This window comes from Equus asinus, chromosome 27 (assembly GCF_041296235.1).
Source record: "Equus asinus isolate D_3611 breed Donkey chromosome 27, EquAss-T2T_v2, whole genome shotgun sequence".
Classification (NCBI taxonomy): Eukaryota; Metazoa; Chordata; class Mammalia; order Perissodactyla; family Equidae; genus Equus; species Equus asinus.
In genome coordinates, this window is record NC_091816.1 from 10,445,355 (window position 1) to 10,467,362 (window position 22,008).

At 40.1% G+C, this 22,008-nt stretch overlaps 2 protein-coding genes and 1 non-coding gene across 3 annotated transcripts; 1 reads left to right on the forward strand and 2 right to left on the reverse strand.

Annotated features, from left to right (window-relative positions):
* Positions 1–385: 385 nt before the first annotated feature.
* On the forward strand, positions 386–9,116 carry TTI2 (TELO2 interacting protein 2). Its single transcript, XM_014847741.3, has 7 exons — positions 386–1,933; positions 3,063–3,249; positions 3,799–3,891; positions 5,233–5,420; positions 5,499–5,642; positions 7,873–8,035; positions 8,979–9,116. Exons 1-7 carry the CDS (start codon positions 1,287–1,289, stop codon positions 9,081–9,083), a joined length of 1,527 nt encoding a protein of 508 aa, XP_014703227.1. The 5' UTR covers positions 386–1,286; the 3' UTR covers positions 9,084–9,116.
* LOC123281496 (small nucleolar RNA U13) lies at positions 416–519 on the reverse strand. Its single transcript, XR_006521042.1, has one exon. It is a non-coding gene; the product is annotated as a small nucleolar RNA U13 (small nucleolar RNA).
* On the reverse strand, positions 9,115–18,942 carry MAK16 (MAK16 homolog). The gene is made up of 10 exons (XM_014847742.3): positions 18,545–18,942; positions 16,171–16,220; positions 15,969–16,078; positions 15,798–15,862; positions 15,444–15,595; positions 14,644–14,698; positions 11,655–11,729; positions 10,818–10,931; positions 9,988–10,053; positions 9,115–9,797 (listed from the first exon to the last, which is right to left on the reverse strand). Exons 1-10 carry the CDS (start codon positions 18,557–18,559, stop codon positions 9,603–9,605), a joined length of 897 nt encoding a protein of 298 aa, XP_014703228.1. The 5' UTR covers positions 18,560–18,942; the 3' UTR covers positions 9,115–9,602.
* Between the last annotated feature and the right edge of the window lie 3,066 nt (positions 18,943–22,008).

Genomic DNA, 22,008 nt, shown 5'->3' on the forward strand with positions numbered 1-22,008 from the left:
GGGGAACCCAAGGTCGTTTGACCCAGCTCCACCCTCAGGGAACCCGCAGGAGACGGGCTGGGGCAACGGGGCCGAAGCCTCAGCCCCGCGCGGCTGCCCGGGAACACGTGGCCCCAGGCGGCTCTCCAGCCCCGAGCGCCCACTACCTCCCGGGAAACCCCGCGACGAAGGGGCCACAGGCGGGTTAGCGATTCGACGCTTAACGCAGGTGGATCTTTAAATGCCTGCGTCTACACACTTAGAGAAGCTAACTCCAAAGAAAACCCACTGAAATCTGGGCAACCTAGACGTTAAAAAACCAACAGACAAAGCTAACAGGAAAACACAAAACCAACAACAAAAAAAGAACACCAACAGCCAACTTAAAACAAACACTGAAAAAAACGACGATGATAATGATGATCCTTCCAGTTCACGTCAGACGGGTAATGTGCCCACGTCGTAACAAGGTTTGTGGGTGGCACATGTCACACAGCCGCGTGAACACCCAATCATCACGCTCATGAACTACAAAAGGATCGTAATCAGGTTCTTGTCACAGAACCCTGGGGATGGCCCACGGACTTTTAAGAAAGGGTGACAGATGTCGTCCATATATATTCAGACTTCACGTATAAGAAGATCCTGTACATTTTTAAGACTATCTCCAATATTCCGTGATTTCTCTTGTGTTTCTACCTTAAAAGTGAAAACACAAACAAAATCAGCGAGCGGATTATTGTCTATGCAAATTTTCTCCATAGCTCCACCTTTTTTGAACCTGGATCTCTACGGCTTTACGACACTAGGTCGTGAAATGACGAAGCGTTGCCGCCACTATTGGCGGAAGCTGGCCTTATGCTTTGCGGCAACGGCGTTAGCGAGGTTCGGAAGTTGTTAGGCACGTTGTGCGGGAAGGGCTGCGGAAACCGGTGACCGTGTTCATGCCGTGCCTTCATGCTTTAGGGGTTTATTTCTTGAACTCTTTTTTTTTTTTTTTTTTGAGTCCTTAAAAAGGCAAGAGTAATTTCTTCGCTTCGCTGTTGGAAGGCTGCGATTCCGTTACTCCCAAAGAGGACTCTTTCTTGCAAGCGTTCCCTTGCACACAGTTTACTCTTAGGCTGGTGAGACTCGCCCTCCCTCCTCCAAGACGTCTCGCTGTTTTGTTTGGTTTTAGTTTTGTTCTTTGAGAGGATTCCATCCTCCGGCTTTCCTTCCCTATTTTTCCTTCCTTCCTTCGCGCATCCCCGCCCGCCCCCATCCCCGTCCTCTGGGAGAGACCAGCCCTCACCGCCGCCGGCTGAGGAATGGAGCCTCACGGCTGTCGGGAGTGCCCATCGCGGGAAGGCTCGTCCTTGCCTGGAGAGCGGGCTTCCTCCGACCTCGGACAGGCCTTGTCCCAGATTTTGCACCATCTTACCGGCCTGGATTCCCGACGTGGCAAGGCCAGAAATGCAGCTCTTCAGGACCTCAGTGCTCTGATAGAAGCCACAGAGGGTGATGAACTGTTTGGGGGGAGTGGCACATCGCTCCGCGGAATGCCCGAGATGCTGGGGCAGGTGGCAAAAGCCCTGGAGAAGTATGCAGCCCCACCCAAGGAGCAGGGAGGTGGAAGCGATGGTCACTCTGAAGTGGCCGAGAAAGCGGCAGCGGTTGGGTTACTGTTTCTTAAGCTATTGAGGAAAGTTGGGGCTGCCGAGAATTCCTTGGTTTGCCCTGCCCGGAAGGCATGCCTCCGTCTCTTGGCGGGACCCATCTATATTTTTGCCGTCTCGCACAGCTTGGAGCAAGCATGGACCAGCCCAAGATCGCAGGACGTTGCTGGACAGGTGCTCGCCGTACTGCTTCAAGTTACTGAGTGTGCTTCTGTGGCGGGATTCCTCCACGGAGAAAATGAGGATGAGAAAGGGAGATTTACTCTGATAATGGGACTTCTCAAACCCGATTTGAATAAGTGAGTATCCCTGCCGAAAGGGCCACCGGCTTGAGCTTCAGCCCACTGTTTTGGAATGTGAGAGCTCAGAGGAACCTTAGTTTCTTTATGAGTAAGATAAAGGTGTTCTAATAGCTGATCTCTTAAGGCCCAGAAGGTTATGATTTGCTGTAAGTGACAACTAGATAATGGCAAATTCGACATTAGAACCCGGCGCTTCAGACTCCATTTTCTAGTGCTCTTTCCAGTCCTTATTTCGACTGCCCTGGCAATTGGAAGTTCTGTCCCATTTATTTAGACGTACCTTTCTTGAGTTAGGTGAGGATGGGATTTTGGGGAGGATTTAAACTCAGGGTTTGAATTTAAACTTAGAGATCTTGAAACTCAGCGCTAGTTATTAGATAGGGATAGTTATTAGATACGGAAGCAATGTTTGGGATGTAAAAATGAAAGCCCTTTAGATTGCTGTCAGCTAAAGTATTTTCTGTGAGTTTCCACTTGCTACTTTGTTAGTATTTGTAACGCTGGAGTGATTAGAAAAAAAACGTGTACTTACTGGCATTTTACCGGGAACTTGGAGTTAAAATTTAAGGCTCAGTTTTGTGGCAGTCTGGGGCTTCTTGTTATTGCTTCTGAGGAGGACCGGGTCAGACAGCCTCTCTGAACCTCAGTTTCATTATTTGTAATATGAAGATAATTTTACCTATTACACAGTTATTTTGAAGATTGAGTAATGTGTGTAAACTCACTTTATAAGCTGTAAATTGCTCTTCAAATATTGATTCATTTGCTCTCTTGATAATAATAATACTGAAGGCATTTCCTTTACTCCTCTCTCCTTCCTCAACATGTCCTCACTGTAACCACCACTACCAGCACCACAGATCCTTTACATAGCTGTGGTTATAAATTGCTACTTCTCACTGGATGAGCTTAAGACAGAGCCCTGGGTGATTCTTAAGTGCATTTAGTGTAAGTTCTTTGAATTATTTTGATCTAAATCTCAAAATCTATGTTATAACATCGAGTTATCTTATGTGGGATGTGTTGTTTTTCAAGGATACGAAAGTACTCTGTTAAGCTTCAACTGGTTAATTTTCTTTGCTAGTTAACACCGTGTCACTTAATATAGTTTCACATTTCCATTTAGGGAAACCTGGAAGAATAATCCTGCCACAAAACATGTTTTCTCGTGGACTCTGCAACAGGTCTCTCGACCCTGGCTGAACCAGCATCTGGAAAGGATACTTCCCCCATCATTGCTCATCTCAGATGACTATCAAACTGAGAACAAAATCCTGGGTGTACACTGCCTCCATCACATTGTGCTTAACGTGGTGAGCAGCCTCTGCTCTCTGTCATCTGGATGGATGGGACAAACTGCCTCATCAGGGCCGTTCTCATTCATGATATCACTATTTTATTGTTGCCTATGTTAATATCTTTTATTAACTAGCTTTCTCTTCATGCTGTTGTGTAACTAAATTCACTTACTTATGTTTTTTTCTCTTTACATTTTTCCTCTGCCAACCTGGTAGAGGTTGTATCTCATAGGTAATACATATGAGAAACATGGGCCATTATTATGTACATAAGGCATGGGGCATTGTCAAACTGAATAATTCGACCTTGAGTAATTAACAATTGACCTTCAAGGAGCAAAAAAAAAAAATCAGAAACTGAAAGGGATTATACCCAAATGTCCAAGCTGTTACTCAAGGAAACTTTTTTTTTAACTGTGTATTACGGAGTTTTTAAAATATACAGAGAAGTAGAGAGAATGGTATAATAAATCCCATGTGCCCATAATTCAATTTCAGAAATTACTCAACATTTTGCCAACCTTAGGAAACTTTCTTTTCATTGGGCGATTTGTCTGATTGCAGCCAGCTGCTGATTTGCTTCAGTATAACAGGGCCCAGGTCGTATACCATGCCCTTTTCAACCACCTGTACACACCGGAGCACCACCTCATCCAGGTAATTGTCGGATCCGTTCATGACTGTGAGTCTGAGTTCTCACGTTTGAGTAGAAGGTGGCATTATGTGAATCAGAATATTTGAGAAACCTTTTCCTCTCTTGGAAAGTGAGGCTGACAACTAAAAGCCCTTGCCAAGCTGAAACTGTGGAGGTGGCAAGTGACTAGTGAAGATATCTCAGTACCAAGCAGGCATCCACATTCTCGCGTCTCCACAGAAAAGCCAGTGTTTTGTCCTCATCTGGGTCAGTTATGTATCACTCAGGGGCAGCTTTATGTCTGGAAAACTTCTATTTTTATTTAAGTGTCCTTTCTGGGCTGCTTTATATTGAAAAACACACTTAAAACTCCTTGTGTGTTGGATATTTTAGTGTCATGTATTCTTTCATCCAGTAGACATTGAGTACCTACTGTGTGCCAGTAACCATTTTAGGTTCCAAGAGTGAATGAATCAGACAAGGTTTCTGCCTTTAAGAAACCCCTTGGAGAGACATTTATGTAAATATGTGTACTGTATATGTAAATACAGTATGGAGTGATAGGTCTGTAGAAAGAGGGTTGTGTCAGTGCGGTGGGTGTCCAGCAGTAGGCATGTAACCAGCTTTGGTGTTGGGGTGGTTTTAGGAGGATTCGGGAAGGAGGTGATATTTGCTTATGAAGGATGAAAAGGAGTTTCTTAGGAGGAGAAAGAACATTCTGAAGACAGAAGAAACAAGTTATATAAAATTAGAGGTAGAAATAACCTTCATTCTTATTTTATGCCTGCCTCTCCCACACCTCACCCTGCCACCTTCCTTTTTTAAATAATATTTTAGGTTTGAGTATCCAGGTACTAAGAGCCAAAGGGTTAGGGCTCTTGAGATGGTAATTTAAAAAAAAAAAACTAAGAGAAAACCCAAAGATCTCAGGAGAGCTAACGGGGATCACCTACACTCTGAAGCTTCAGATAGGATGGTCAGATTGGATACAAATTAGGACCCTCTTAGACTATTTGGGAGCAGTTTTATTGTAAGTACATGTAAATATCACTTAGATTTAGTAATTCTTAGACTCCTAAAATTTGAGTTAAAGTTTCAGCTCTGCCATTCTTCCCATTTTAAAGATTAGCAAAGAACAGTCTGGAGGAGAAGGTATTAACTTACTTGAGACTGTCAGATGGAGATAAAGAATGGAAAAGGAAAATTGAAAATATAAAGTAATATACAGTCATTATTGTGAGTATCTTTTAGAATTCTATGACATGGACCCCAAGGAAAGTAGATTAACGAAGTTACTAGAAAAATCAGTAAGTGTTGTGAATACAAATCGATGACTACAGTTCCCTGCCATTACTTCCTCCTAGGCTGTGCTCCTGTGTCTGTTGGATTTATTCCCTGTCCTGGAGAAAGGCCTCCACTGGAAGGGAGATGCAGCTCGACCCACCACACACTGTGATGAGGTACTGCAGCTGATCCTGACCCACATGGAGCCAGAGCACCGCCTCCTCTTACGCAGGACCTACGCGAGAAACCTACCAGCCTTTGTGAAGAGGCGAGTCCCTGGGCTGCTGGTCTGGCTGTACTCCTCAACTTCATCTCTTTGGGATTACATTTTCTCTGTTGTTTCTAGGTTGGGGATCCTAACTGTCCGGCACTTGAAGAGGCTGCAACGAGTCATCATTGGTTATCTGGAGGTTTATGATGGACCAGAGGAGGAGGCTAGATTGAAGATACTGGAAACCCTAAAACTTCTCATGCAGTATACATGGCCCAGGTATACCAACCAAGCAGAGAGTTGTGCTAAGAGGGGCAAAACTCAGCCAATTTTCTCTTCAGAACTTGCCCAGATATACTTTCAGTACAAAGTATTAAGGACATGCCATATATTTGAATACCTCCTATTTTTACACACCTGTTAGATTTTGAATAGAAAGTGGCATTTAAATGATAAAATATACCTGTAGTTACTTCAGGTGTATATCGCTCTAGATTTGTAATACATATTAGCATTTTAAAGGACATTTAGGAGAGTTACCATAGACTTGCTTAACTTCGTTCATCCCAGTGTTTCTTCAATCTGATTGAGAATGGAATACTTTATAGCACATTATTGAACATCTGCAGAGCACTGATTAGGAGAGTACTAATTTAGGGTATGATTGCTTAGAAAGCATGTCAGCTCTGGCTTGAGGTAGGTGTCAGGATCAGTAAACTGGAACCCAAACGTATTGAGTCAGCAAAAGGCTTTCTTGCATGAAATAACGAAGTCTAATTCAGCTGGAGAGTCCAGTGCCTCAACAACATACATACACAAATAGCCCCCAACTTACTATGGTTTGACTTAACGATTTTTTGACTTTGCAGTGGTGCAAAAGCTGTGCACATTCACTAGAAACTGTATTTCGAATTTTGAAGCTTGATCTTTTTCCGGGCTAGTGCTGTGCAATAGGATCCTATCTCGTGAGGCTGGGCAGTGAGCTGCAGCCCTTAGTCAGCCCCATGATCACAAGGGTGAACAACCCATACACTTGGAAGCATTCTGTACCCACACCACCATTCTGTTTTTCACTGTCAGTACAGTAGTCAATAAATTACATGATATTCAACACTTTTTATAAATAGGCTTTGTGGTAGATTATTTTGCCCAACTGTAGGCTAATGTAAACATTCTGAGATCATCCAAGGTAGGCTAGGTGTATTAAATGCATTTTCAACTTGATATTTTCAGTTCAATGGATTTATCAAGCTGTAACTCCATTCTAAGTTGAGGAAGATCTACATATCTGTTCTTAACTGTATTCTCTCATTTCCTTATAATGTACCTGACAGTCACATTTGTAACTAGGTTGCATTTAGTTAGTTACTGTCTTTCTCCCCTACTGAACCATATGCTCCAGGAGGATGGAAGACCACATTGGTATACTGAGAATACTGAAGTTTACTCAGTACCTGGTATTAAGTACACAAATATTTGAGAAATGAATAGACTGGATTAGAACGAATAGATGGATGAATGAAATTGATTCTGATTAATACTGTCAGTCCTTTAAGAGCAGAGACGAAGATTCCAAGTACAGATCAGTGAGCAAATGTAGGGAGGTTAGAAGATGGATGTCATCTATGGAGGGGGCGGGGCCTAGGGAGTGGGAAACAGTGGATTGTATGTTGAATGATGACAGGTAGAGGGCTTAGTGGCACACAAATTATAGAATGCTGCTTGGTATCTTTTAGATCAAGATAAAGGACGCCAACTTTTCCCAGTCACATTTCTGTCCAGAAATGTGGTTTATTATGTATATTTTCACATTACAAGTTATTTTTCATCTTCTATTAAGGCTTTGTTTTTTATTGTGATTAAAAAAATACAAAATTTACCATTTTAAAGTATACAGTTCTGTGGCATTAAGTACATTCACAATTTTGTGCAACAATCACCCCTATTTTGATTCTGAAAAAGTCCATTTCCAGAACTTTTTCATCCATATAGAAACTTTTAGAAAGACTAAGTAGAACAGGCTGGGCTTAACTGATGGTAATCTAGGATCTGGAATTAAAATGACAGAAAATTCAAATTGACAGTTAAGTCCCAGAAGCCACGGTTATTTCCCTCACTCTATTTTTAACTTCCAGGCCTGAGACTGCATAAAAGTTGAAGGACTATGGGCCATCTCCTGTTCTTTGGCTGAAAGTACAGGCAGGCCCCTGGTAAGGGAAAGTCCCAGTTCTCCCTTTCCAGGGGAGACTGTTTCCTTCCAGTAGAACCAAGCTTCTGGAGGGAAGCACTGTATTCCTTGACAGGCCAGTGGTTGTGTATGTGGGTAATCTTGTAGAAAAACATAGAGGGCTTGAAACTAAGAAATCTGGAGTCTGGTCTCTAGTTCTGCTTTCAGCTCTGTGGTCTTCAGTTCCTTCATTTATGAAATGAGGACTTTTATACTAGATGGCCTTTGAAGTCTCTTAATATCCTGATTTAGAGTTTGAATAGTTTTTCTTTTTGATTCCAGAGTTTCCTGTAGACTTGTGGTCTTATTGAAGGCTCTCTTGAAACTGCTATGTGATGTAGCAAGGGATCCAAGTCTCACACCTGAGCCTATTAAGAGCGCCTTGTTAGAGGAGGCCACAGACTGCCTGATTCTCCTCGACCACTGCTCTCAAGGGCGGGTGAAGGTAAGGGACAGTCTGCAGCTCCATTCTCGTCAGGTCTCATTATCCTTAGGTGATTCTTACGATTGATTATAATTTACTCTTTATGTGCCTCACCAAGTCTGTAAATGAACATGGAGGGTTCAGGTCTCCACCCCTGAGCCCTCTACTGTTCAGAAGTTCGATCAATACCTATTCTTCCTTTAAAGCTATTCAGAACCATTTAGACCAAAGGGCAAGAGGATCAGCAGATGTCTCTGGGGAGAGGACAGAGAATGGGCGAAAGGATTATGATCAAGAGTTTATAAAATTTAAGTTCTGTTCTAGTTGTCTGAATAATAATAATAATAAAAAGATGAAATAATGGGCTATAAGCCACCAAGGAGTAACAATATAAGATTAGCTCAGATACCAGAAATGTTTCCTGTTTTTCAGGGGCAACTATGTTTTCCCATATTTTTTTTTGTTCATATGAGAATTCTTCCTTTGGTCTCATATGCCACAAAAGTTAACTTCTCAAAGCCATCGCATATAATAGCTATGTGTGTATTTATATATACTTAATAAACTATTGCCACATTTCTTATCCCACTGAGAAATCTTCAATTGAAAGTTATAAAGCAGCATGAAAAGAAATTCATATCTTCAAAATATTTTGAGATAATATAGTTTGTTGTATTATTAGTTTATTCAAATTATTTCATCTTGGCTCTTGAATCTCAGGCAGTTTTCAGGCCCTAAATCCTCTCTCATCCACTTTGGCTGGTATTGAGCTGCTGCTTCATGAACCAGCAGGACATTTCCAAGCATGCCAGTAGTTTTTAAAGTTACAGCTGTTCTGTGAGCTGTCCCCTAGTGTCATGTATTCTGTCCTTCTTTTGAGTATGGTACCAAGAAAGAAGAACCAAGGTAAAAGGGAAGGAAGTAGCAAAACAACAATCAAACCCTGCTTGGTTTCATGTTTCAGGGTCTCCTGGCCAAAATTCTCCAAAGCTGTGAGGACAGTAAGGTGGTGACCTGTCTCAGAAAAGTGCAGCAGGCTTCGGAAGGCGCTCCCGGCGATGGAACTTAACATTTGTACGAATTTCCTGAAGAGGAAAGGATTTTCTTTGTATTCCAGTTGTATAAATGTGATTATTTAAGGAAAAGGTATTTTTATACAAACAGTATAATTTAGATCTCTGTCCTTTTTTCCTTTTACTCTCAAAAAAGTAGGGAAAGGAGAACAAGAAAAAATTGAAATCTAGACATTTCTAAATAAAGTTCGGGGGGAAGACAGCAAGAAAGAGGGGGAGTGGGTAGCATTTAAAATTTAAAAATATTTACACCCACAAACTCATCTGTTAAGCTGCTTGGGTTCAAGCTGTTACTTCAACACATATGCCAATGCTATAAAAATACTGTGTTCACAATTTAAGGCTTTCCTCCACTCTTCCAGGTTTCTTGCCAGAAGGGGCATAAATATTAAAAACACAAATACTGTGTTAAATACAACATAAAGAGCAAAATCTGGAGGTGTGTATGTGCTTAAGATAAAAGAAAGGAAGAAGTTCAAAATGTTCAGTCCTGTTTATAAATGTCTGACAGGAAATCACGTGGTTTTGGCCTTGTCCACAGGCTCTGTCTCCTGTTCATACTCTATCTCTACGTATGCTCGTTTTCTCCGCAAAGGTCCTTTCAAAGGCATTTTGCCTTTGTGTTTGGCATCAAGGGCCTTTTCTTCTTCCTCACTGGAGGATTTATCATCCTGATCTTCATCACTGCTGGCATCCAGTTTATCCATATCCTAATGTGGGGAGGGAAAAAATAAAACAGGAGAAGATGCTAGATTCATCCCCCAAACCTCATTATCCTCTCAATTTAGAACAAACTAGAGAATTTATCTGCCTGTCTGTGTTCAGAAACCCTCATTATTTTGGGGTGTTTTAGCTTTTTTGCTGAAGGCCAAAGGACAATTTTTTACCCATAAATCTCACCTCAAAATCACTTATGTCACTCTCATCAACCTCATCATCTTCCACAAACTCTCTCTTCCCCACCTCCTAAAATAAAACATATTGTTAGGTTCAAAACACCTAATGAATTCAGCTTAGACATAGGGTTCTATTCTTTGATAAATAAGTGCATAAGTAACACAAACAGAATCAGAGTCTACTTACAAGGCAACTAAAATCTACTTATTTCCAAGTTTAATACTGTTGAATTAAAAACATTGTAGGGATATCAGTTCTCATGCCTGATTTAAATCATTGCAGGTAAGACGTCTTCATTTTAATTGGTTAAAATCAGTATACAGGAAGGGATTTATAAACAGTTCTTTGTAAATTCAACTAAAACTATAATTTTAAAAATCGAAAATAGTTTACTAATAGGACAACTACACCTATGCACCTATGTGAGTATACCACGTTGATTAAGTACCTACTTACTAAATCTGCCCTTTTCCTAAAAATACTATCACTCAGGTACTTCTCCTATATTAATAGTAAGATTAAACTCTTTGTAAATTTCAGTAGGTTCCTTATAGTATATTCCATCAGCCAATGAGGAGTCTTCATTTGCCATCTTGCAGGAAAAATTTTAGAATGCCAATAAATAAGATTAAAATTGTCAATGCATAGTTTGTTGGCTGAACGTGGAGAACAAAGCAGCCACTACTGAACCAAAATTAATCTCATGATAGGAAAAAATGACCAATTAATTATTTTTGGTTAGGGGACAGAAAATGATATTGTCTCAATTACATAAAAATAGATCCAGTCTTATAGATTACTGCTTGACAAAGCAAAACACAAACAAGGCTTACTTCATCATCATCTTCATCATCTTTTTCCTCAGCATCTGAAGAGTCACTCCCTGCCTCCTGCTGTTCCAGGGCCTTGTCGAAGGCATGAATGGGGAAGTTGTAGATGTCGCCATACTGAAGAATGTAAACAGAGACTGGCTTTAACTACATTTGGATCTTACACTTAAAGTCCACTGTCTGACAAGCATATTACTTTTACCTCAGTGATTAAATGAGAATAGTTAAATTGATGAGTAATATTTCTATATTGTTTTCAAGCCTAGAGCTGGCAATGTCTTAAAAAGCCCATTTTGACATTTAGTTGTTACTGGTTAACACCAAACAGGTAACTTCTATGAAGGATAGAAACAGATCACTTAAAATTTAGCAGTCTATAAAACCCGTGGATTGGAACAAATACAATTTTGCTGACGAAGAGGAAACAATAAGGAAAAAGTAAATTTTATTCATGTTTTCTCTGTAAAGGACACATTCTTAGAATAAAACTTACTTTAAAGAAACTTAAAAGACTAGGATAATAGGAGGATCAAAACTGTATGGCTTTTATACAGACATCTGGAATTGCTGCCTTTGGGGACAGGAGTTGGGAATAAGGGCAAAAGGGCAAGGTCTCCTATACTGAATGGAGTAACAGGGCAGCCAAGGCAAGTCAGGTGCTTGCACCAGTGAAGCAATGTGAGGAAGCCAGGGCCTATATGATAGTTATTTTATTCCAGAAATAAAATCAAGGTGAAGATCTTTAAGAATAAAACACATTTCCCACTATTCCACATTTCTTAGCATGATACTACCACCTAAAAAATAAAATTTGTACCCTAAGGCTCCTAACTTTCTCACCGTATCTTGTTTCAGCCTCTCCAGCAATTCCTTCTCAATGGCATTGTCCAGCTGAGCAGCGATTAATGCCTTTTCCTACAAGACAAAAAAGAGCAAACCCATTTACTTCATTAGGACTCATGTTTTGGCCTGTTTAAGTGGAAGAAACCAAGTTTTGATAAGAAAGAAAATATAATCACCTTTTCCCTCCTGCTCTTGGGCTTCTGCCTCTCCAACCAGATATATTTCTTCTTTTCCCCCCCTCAAACTTTGTTGTGAAGCTTTGAATTTTAAAGATCCCTATGGTTTTATAAACAGCATTCTAAATTAACTTCTAACAAAGCCTTTGATCGACATACACAGCAGGTAGGCCTATATACATTTAAGTGTCTCAGAAAAGTAGCAATCCTGAAGCAGACTTTGTAAAAGCTGAGAAAAGGGAGCAGAGACTTTTACTCATTTATATTTTCTAAAACCATTAGATTCCATGTGATAGAGGAAAAATCTCTTCCTTCAATGATCTCTCATGGGAGATGACCCATGGCATCAACCTGTACCACCCACAACCAAAACATAAAAATCTATACCTTTCTAGCCTAAGATTGTGCAGCAATTTGATAGTGAAAATCCTAGAGGATTTTACAGTGCTACACGTTGAAGCTACCTGAGAATGATGAACAGTGTGTGGGCTAAGTCGCAGTGCAGGGAGATGGGGCACACAGATCAGTTAAAAGGCTACTGCGATGTTCATTATTCTCTGAAGTGGGTGCTTACCCTCAACGGTCATCCACTGAGATTTAGCAAGAAAATACTCAAAACTACTTTTTCCTTTAGAAATTAAGTGTTACAAATATTTTTTATGCCTACTGACATTGGTGCCTTGACTCTGTCCATAAAGCCAATAGTTGTGTGTCAGATACAGTGACCAAGATATCCCGAGGGAGAAATAGTGCACCAAGTTTGACAATGGTGATCTCACTCCTTTATTCAGAATATTACAACATGTAGCTGTTTGTTTCCTTGTTTATGTGGATTTAGAGATGATACTGAATAGTTTGTAATAAGATAGGGAGTAGTTATAAAGGTGTGCTGGTTATTTAATGGTTTAGTAATTAAAAACAGCTGTGAACTTAAAGAACCATCCATTTTTCACAAAAAATGTTCCATATTTGCCACCCTCTTCTAAGATGACAAATCGATGTCAGTGGTATGTAATATAGCAGAAGTTTTAAAAAATAAATACTCTGTTCTTTCAAGAGAGAGACAATATTTTAATAGGCTGAAAGAAATTGTTTTTTTGAAGAAAAAAAAAAAGACCTGTTCTATGGATAGAACATTTTAAGAGCAAGTGATTACATCTATATGTGACATTGCTGAAAACGTGTCTCTTGTAAAAACTGCAATCACACACTTAATTTGGAAATAGAATTTTCCAACCCATTTAAAAATCTTCCAAATCTACTTTTTTTTTTTTGAGGAAGATTAGCCCTGAACTAACATCTGCTGCCAATCCTCCTCTTTTTGCTGAGGAAGACTGGCCCTGAGCTAACATCTGTGCCCATCTTCCTCTACTTTATATGTGGGACGCCTGCCACAGCATGGCTTGACAAGTGGTGCATAGGTCTGCACCTGGGATCCGAACCAGCAAACCCTGGACCAAAGCAGAACATGCAAACTTAACCGTGGCACAAATCTACATTTTTCAGAGGGCTTCAAACTTATTTGGTAAAAATAAAAAATTTAATTTCTTCTGAAAGGTTTGGAAGAACAGCAGCTTGACAGTCAAGGAAGATGAAAACTCACTAGGCAGATTTGAACAAAAACATCTGTGTAACTGGTGGTGGAGAAGGAAAAATGAAAAGCAAGTGCTTAATGCAAACACTCCACAGTGCACTGCTCTATGTATCTCAGACATCTGTCACTTATGATGGCCCTTAAAGAGAAATTTATACTCGGCAAAAACAAAATGTTCATTTCACATCACAAATTATTATTTATAGTATACCTATTAGTGCAAGTAGACATGTATAATAACATTTATAAATAATATATCGGGGAATATGTCTAAAAATTTTATTGATTGTGGAGTATCAAAAAAGTTTCAAGACCAATGATATAACAGATTTACAATACAGAAATCTATGTGATTAATGGGAACAAAAGCATCAAGATTATTAAGGCCACTTCTTGATAGAATATGACAAATGGTCACGCAGATGTCTGTTGGTGGAAGGGAGGTAAGCAAAGCAAATCCCTAGAATCTATGACTGAAAATCTGAACTTGTCAGGAATAGCTAATTCCTGGGTCTTGAAAAGCATAAGAAAGTTCAGGTTAAGTGAGGTCCCAGTGAGGCAGAGAGGCAGGCTTGCTTTCTGAGACAAGGGCTGGAGTTTCCTCACAAGATTTTCCAGGGATAGCACAATATTAGCACACTATTCATTACTTTAGTAACACCACCACCCAGTTTACTTAAAGAAACAAATGATCCTGATCAATTCCTTACCAGCTACTTCAAAATCCAAAAAACTCAGTTTAGTGGCGAGTATGACCTGAATTGACATGAGGGTACTTAAAAACAGTTTTTAAAAATTCCATCTAGTGTGAACATTCTTGTATTTCACTGAGGAACTACTAGCGTGTTTGATTAGAATGCTCAGACTCTGCTGAGGGTAATACATAATATGTAACATAGGCAACACATTAAATCTGAATTCTGAAACATCTGACCTCCAGAATTTCAGACAAGGAGCTGTGGATCTCTATTTAAGGTATTTTTTCTGCTCTCTATTACATATATCCCTAAAACACCCGTATTTTAACCTGCCCTGAAAGTCATAATCTTAAGATATGGAAAATTAGATATCTTATCCATTAGTTAACCATTAGTGAACCGCTACCCAGGGCCAGAGCAGTTCATAGACAATGGTGACTGAGTCTTTCTCATTGGCCCTGCCTACCAGCTTTACCCTCAATGAAAACAGAGACGCTATAAATATCAGAGTAAGTTACCTCTCTTCTTTTTTCCCTCCGCTCCACCTTTTTACTCAAAGGAACGAGTTTCCTCCTATGGGAAATAAAACACATCATCAGAGAATCCAAGTACATGTGCTTTGTGTTCCTTTAAAAAAAACTAGATGAAGAAAGGATTGTAATCGATGTTGTAGGGCTCAATACAGCAAGATTATATATTTAAAATTTTCTAGAAATTTAATGCTATAATCAGACATTCTTACATATATTTTAACGTGGCTGGTTTCATTTTCTTTGGTCATTCTGAGACTTGCGAGGGCATCCATTATGCTAAGAGGAATGCTTCAGTGAACTACGAAAAAGGAACTTTTTCTAGAAGACTGACATCTTTAGCATTCTGTGCAGGTCACAATGGAAAATATTAGAGCCTAATGCTCCTCAAGAAGGTATTTAATTAATTCTGTGGATTTCTTACCATTTTTAAAAATTAGCTTTCAATGAACCTAGAGTAAAGTTCTTACATTCCTGTTTATTCACATTTTATAGGTCATTTTCAGATCCCTAATTTTAAGATTCCTTCAGGGGGTTATAAATGAAATTTTCTGAAGCTGATTTTCAGACAGGGAGGGAAAATCAAGTTGTACTAAACTGTTTTAAAAATCCTGGAAAATCAAAGGGCACGACTTTAATCAAAAAAGTTTCTTCTTAGCATGCCATGAAAGATTATCCAAAATTGAATTTAACAGAAAGCATTACTAGAGGTTTCACAATCTCTCAGCTTCATAACATGATCCATAGAAAGATAGATTTAGAAATAAATGAATGATCTAAATACTTACTGTCGCTTTAGTGTAAGTTTTCGAATTCGAATTAGGTACTGGGTGATCTTGGTGAATCTTTGCTTACATTTGTGTCGAATGAAACGAGGCCAATAAATCAGATTTTCATCTATTTGCTCCAGTGCTTTCTCATAGTTTTTATGAAGCCGGACCTATCAAATGGAAAAAGGAAGCTTGAAGGGCGAGGGTAAATGATTAGGTCTTCACTGTTAACGACACCTATGGGGCCTTATGAGGATGCCTTCCACAGTTTAATCTACATGTGGTCAAGGAGGAGAGAAGAGCATGTGGCATTTGTGCTCCTGATCAATATAACCATTGTATGGACATGTAGTTGTATGTCCCAAGTCTTACCCGTTCCCAGAGACGCCTAGGAAAAGCTGCTCGTTCTATAACCTTCATATACAAGTAGCACTGTCCTGGAGGATGAAGTAAATACCTTTATTATTATTTACAGAGAGACCAAAGAATATCCTTTTAAAAGCTGTTGAGTAGTTCCCATGCAAGTTAAAACTGGGGAGTTACCTTTCTCTTCTTTGACAGTAGCATACTGACTGTTTGCCAGGGGACAGGATGACCGATTACACAGTCCAGTCAGGCTGTATTCATTTCTGCAAAAGCCCTGAGTCTTGGTTCTAGAATGGGAGGAAAAAAGCAAAAATTCTAAGATGGGTTACCAAGAGGGCAACTGAAGAACTCTTTGTCCAAGATGCATATTTAGACTCGCCTTATTTTGAAGGAACAAAATTGCTTGTTTCCTAGTGTATCCCAGATAACCTGCAAGACAAAGGAAAAACACACTTCAATTGCTGTGACGCAAACTGGCATATTAATCCAAGAAAATAATGCCCTAGGGCAGTGCCCTGCTTTACTGAAGGAAGGAGTCTTTGAGGAATGAGACAAGGAAGAAACGTTTTGTAAACAGTATGACATGTTTTCCTTTCTTTACAAATAACAGATTCTTGTAGAAAAAGTAAATACAAATTAGCAATAACCATAACCCCCATTACCCAAAGATAAAATTTCATTAGTGTTTTGTAAATATTTTTTGATACGTAGGTACGTTCCACCAGTATGCCTGTGAATATTTTTAGCAAAAATGAGATCATATTATATACATTTTCTAACTTTCCTTTTTTACTTACTATTTTCATTATCCATTGTTGAAGGCTACATGCAGTACTAGATTTTTGGATATACATACCATAATTTTATCTCATTAAGGGCAAGGAAAATCAACTATTGCTATCCTCCACTAACCAATATGCTCTATTCATTTAGCACTTATTCTAACTTAATTTATGTAAGGCACTGACATCCCTAAGTCCTGACACACAAGAGGCACCCAAGTATTTGTTGAATGAAGGAAGGTACAGTCCTTACAGAGTTTTATCTGTCTGGTTAAGGAGAAAAATACGTAAGCAAAGCATTGCAAAGCAGCAGTCTAAGTGCCACAACAGAGGCATGTAAGAGTCCGAGAGCCTTTGAGACAGCTGCTTCGAGGAACCAGGAGAGGCTTTCAAGCAGTTAAAGGGAAAAATACACAGAAGTGTGAAAAATGGGGCAGCATTTTGGGAATTTTGTAAGATATGTGTTGGGGGGGTAATGGGGTGGAGGATGGTAGGAAATAGCTAAGAGGAAATGAAACGGGAAAAGCAGGAGCTCATTCTGGCTTGCAGCTTTAAATCTCATCTCTACGTTGATGACTCCCAAACTGTCATCTCCCGAGCACTAGACTCGTGTATACACACCTAGAGGCCTACTTGACATCTCCACTTGGATGTCTAAAAGGCACCATGCACATTAACACGTCCAAACGGAGTCCTCAACTTCACACCTCTCCAAAGAATACCGTGTTCCTCCCCCAGTATTCCCGTCTCAATTAATGAAACCACCTTTGGACTATTTGTTCAAACCCAAAATCCTTTAATTTCTCCTTTTTCATCTTCACTTAATCCGTCACCACGTCTTGTTGGTGATCCTGATAAAACAGACCACTAACCATCCACTGCTTTTCATCTCCACCATTACACCTTAGCTGAAGCTACTTTCATCATCCACTAGTCTCCTTGCTTTCATCCTTCCTCTCCTTCAGAAGCCTCTCACACAACTATAGAACTTTTCACAAACATAAATCAGATGTCATTTCCCATTAAAAGCCCTAAAAACGCTTCCCGTAGTCTACATGACCTTGCCCTGGCAAGCACATCCAACTTCATTACCTCTCTCTCTTCCCTTGATTCCTCTAGCACAGCCACACTGGTGTCTTCTATCATATTCCTTCCTCTCTTACCTCCAGATCTTTGTACTTTACTCTTCCTGACAGGATTGACTGCTTTTCCCTCAGCCCCTCAGTGGCTGATTCGTTCTCATCATCTAGGTCAGCTCAAATAACTTGTATTCGGAGAAGCCTTCCCTGATCAGCCCCATCTGAAGGGGTGTCTCCCAATTACTCTCTGTCATCACCTCTGGTCTTTCCTTTACAGTATTATTACAAAGTGCCATTGTTTTTATCTGTTCACTTGTTTACTATCTGTCTCCCCACGAGAGCGCTCCAGGAAAGCAGAGGTCTTTGGTCCGGCTTATTAACAACCTAATCTCCAGTGATTACCACGATGCACACTGTAAGCACTTAAATATTTCTCCAACAAATAACTTAGTGAAGGAATCTAAGATGCTTCTGAAATTTTGACTGGGGCAGACAGCAGAGCAAACGTAAAGAAAAATCTAACAGAAAAAGCAGATAGAAAAGTAACGTGCAAATGGATGAAAAGGATCCTTAATTTGACGTCTAAACCTCGCCGTACCGCCCCCACCCCCGCCTCCCGAGTCCCCAAGTCCACATTCAAAGTCCCTCACTGCCAGGCACGAAGGACTGGACACGCCGACCCTGTCACGGAGGTGGCGGTGGGCTGGCCCCTGGGCAGCGGGCTGGAGGGCCCGGGGAGACACGTGAGAGCCCCACGCTCGGGGTTCTGGAAGCCTCGCTTCCGGAGCGACACGAGGCAAATGACCAGATGAGTATGTGGCTCCTGAGCCGCCTAAGCGGGCGAGACACTCTGCGTAAACCCCGGGTGGCACAGCAAAAGGAAGAGACTCACATCATCAGACTGCATGCTGTCGGCGCTTCAGCGTGCAGCTCCGAGCCAGGTTCCGGGAACAGCCATGCTTCTTCCGGAGAATCACTTCCGGGAAGCCTCGTCTCACCTATCGCGAGAGTTTTGATTGCCCAGCCGTGCACAGCGCCTCTTGGCGGTCTAACTCCCGCCGCGCCTCCGCGTTTTCCGCCAAGTCCGGGCAGTCCCTGGGCTCCGGCACAGCGTGGGGCTTGTCCCCGAGCTCATTCTGGGAGTGTACACCCGGTTGATGGTGCCGTACGGCCCCGCGCGGAGTCGGCTGAGTCCCGGAGCCCCGAGGCCGAGGACGCCGGTGTGGCCGGTGACGGTCCCTGTGTACTGGCGGCCTGGCCCTCCCGGCGGCCTCTTCCCTGCCGGGCGGGGCGCGCGGGGCGGCGCGGCTTGGCTCCCGCGGCCGGTCGGTGCCGCCCAGACTCGGTCCCTTCTAACCCGGGCCCCCAGCTCCCGCCCCGCTCCTCCCCCCACCCACCGCAGACACTCGTGTTTGTGCAGTGTTGGGTCCTGGCTTTTGAACTTCGTCCATCAGATAATATTTCAAAAGACTTTCTGAAAGACTGACAGCTTTTTCCTGCTTCTTATTTTGACAGGGGAAAAAGAAAACCTTTACTAGTTCATATCGTTTTTCAAAAGAAAGGCGACTTTATTTAATACCAAAAGAGTAAGAGAGGCACAATCTCAGAATAAGGATGGACCCTTAATTTGCATATCACATTATAAAATAATTCAGTACATCATAAATGTAATTTTGCTGCATGCAGGTGAAAACTACGAATTAGAACCACCCTGGTGGAAAGCACTGATTTAGCACTGGTTTTTGGAGCCAAATTTAGGTTATAAAAACCAACTGTGGTTTACTAAATATCTTTGGGCAAGTCACTTAATCTTTATCAAGCTGTTTCCCATTTGAAAAATGCGGGTATGGGAGGACTAGAGGTATATTAAATGCATAGTTTATTTTGCTTCAAATGGCAAATAGTTGTGATTGTTCTCACTAGCCTACAGCCCTATACAAGGCTGATTTAGAGACCTAGACGAAAGTCATATACGTACACATGCCTTTTTCTTTTCTTTTTGGTCTTTCAACATTGTTCCTTTCTGTTTTATTAAAGTCATAATAGTTTATAACATTGTGAAATTTCAGTTGTACATTGTTATTGTCAGTCACCATATAAATGTGCCCCCTTTACCCCTTATCCCCACCGCCCAACCCCCTTCCCCTCTGGTAACCACTAATTTGTTCTCTTTGTCCATTACACATGCCCTTTTATGTTAGTAAAATCAAATTTAAAACAATGTGGAAGAAATCAAAAGCTGGACAATACTCACCGCCTGCCACTCACCACACTCCCTGAATTGTTTTAAGGAGGCGAAGTGGTGTATTTTTTGTTTGATTTAGTATTGATTTAGTCCCTGCTCTCCACCGACAGCTGGGTCCTGTGAATAATCTTTTTAAAAAAATTGAGGCGTCATTGACATATAACATTATGTTAGTTTCAGGAGTACAACATAATGATTCAGTGTTTGTACATGTTGCAAAAGGATCACGGCAATAAGTCTAGTTAATATCTGTTGCTACACATAGTTACAATTTTCTTCTTTTGATGAGAACTTTGAAGATCTACTCTCTTAGCAACTTTCAAATATGCAATACAGTATTATTAACTAGTCACCATGCTGCACATTACATCCTCATGACTTTATTTATTTACAACTGGAGGCTAGTACCTTTTGACCCCTCCCTTCACCTTTTTTACCTCCCACCCACCCATTTCACAACCCCATCTCTTCCCACCCTTGGCAACACCAGTCTATTCTGTGTATGTATGAGCTGGGTTTTTTCCTTTTTAGTTCAACTTATAAGTGAGATCATACAATATTTGCATTTCTCTGTCTGACGTATTTCACTTAGCATGATGCCCTCATGGTCAATTCATGTTGTCACAAATGGCAAAATTTCATTCCTTTTTTAATGGCTGAATAATATTCTAGTGTGCTTTGAGTTATATGAGTTCTTTGTATTTTACATATATAAAACACAGTATACAAAATACACATAATATATAATTATATTACTGTCATATATAATATTTAATATAAAATATATACTACATTATATATATTCTTTATATATTTTTATATATTCATATTTTGGATATTAACCTCTTATCAGGTATGTGATATGCAAATATTTCCTTCCATTTAATATGTTGCCTTTTCATTTTGTTGATGGTTTCCTTTACTGTGCAGAAGCTTTTTAGTTTGATGTACTCCCACTTCTTTGTTTTTGTTTTTGATGTCAGAACCAAAAACATCATTGCCAGGAGCTATGTCAAGGACTTTACTGCCTATATTTTCTTCTAGAAGTTTTATGGTTTCAGGGTCTTAAATTCAAGTCTTTAATCCATTTTGGAGTTAATTTTTGTATACGGTGTAATATAGTAGTCTAGTTTCATTCTTTTGCATTAGCTGTCCAATTTTCCCAACACTGTTTATTGAAGTGATTGTCCTTTCCCCATTGATTATTCTTGGCTCCTTTGTCATAAATTAATTGTTTATATATATGTGGGTTTATTTCTGGGTTCTCTATTCTGTTCCATTGATCTATGTTTCTGTTTTTATGTCAGTACCATACTGTTTTGATTACTATAGCTTTGTAATATAGTTTGAAATCAAGGAGCATGATACCTCCAGCTTTATTCTTCTTTCTCAAGATTGCTTTGACTATTCAGAATCTTTTGTGGTTCCATACAAATTTTAGGTTTATTTGTTCTATTTCTGTGAAAAATGCCACTGGAATTTTGACAGGAGCTGCATTGACTCTGTAGTTTGCTTTGGGTAGTATGGACAATTTAGCAATATTCATTCTTCCAATCCACGAGCATGGAATATCTTTCCATTTATTTGTATCTTCTTCAATTTCTTTCATCAGTGTCTTACAGTTTCCAGTGTACACAGGTCTTTCACCTCCTTGGTTAAATTTATTCCTAGGTATTTTATTCTTTTTGATGCAATTATAAATGTGATCATTTTCTTAATTTCTCTTTCTGATAGTTCGTTATTAGTGTATAGAAATGCAACACGTTTTCGTATCCTGCAACTTTACTGAATTCGTTTGTTCTAACAGTTTTTTGGTGAATAACCTTGACTTGCTACCACATTTTAGAAATGGCTCTTAGCAAGTTTTTCCCCTGAAGAGTGGGAACTTCAAATGGAAATGCAGAATGTAGAAACATCCTTAAAGTGAGAAATACATATATTTTTAGTTACAAATAATACATGATTACAGGCTAGTTTGTGTTTAAAAGCATAAAAAAGTGAGCCTTTCATTGTCACTCCTTCCAAAAGCCTTTAATAATTCATCAAATAATTTTGGAGCACCTGTTATATGCCAGATACATTTCTAGATGCTAGGGCACCTTTTTATGCTG

Coding starts and splice junctions, on each gene's coding strand:
- TTI2 (XM_014847741.3), top strand. CDS start 1,287: ATGGAGCCTCACGGCTGTCGGGAGTGCCCATCGCGGGAAGGCTCGTCC. Junction 3,892..5,232: donor CGGAGCACCACCTCATCCAG/GTAATTGTCGGA, acceptor ACTTCCTCCTAG/GCTGTGCTCCTGTGTCTGTT. Junction 8,036..8,978: donor GCTCTCAAGGGCGGGTGAAG/GTAAGGGACAGT, acceptor TTCATGTTTCAG/GGTCTCCTGGCCAAAATTCT.
- MAK16 (XM_014847742.3), bottom strand. Junction 15,596..15,797: donor CTAGGCGTCTCTGGGAACGG/GTAAGACTTGGG, acceptor TCCATTTGATAG/GTCCGGCTTCATAAAAACTA. Junction 14,699..15,443: donor AAACTTACACTAAAGCGACA/GTAAGTATTTAG, acceptor TATTTCCCATAG/GAGGAAACTCGTTCCTTTGA.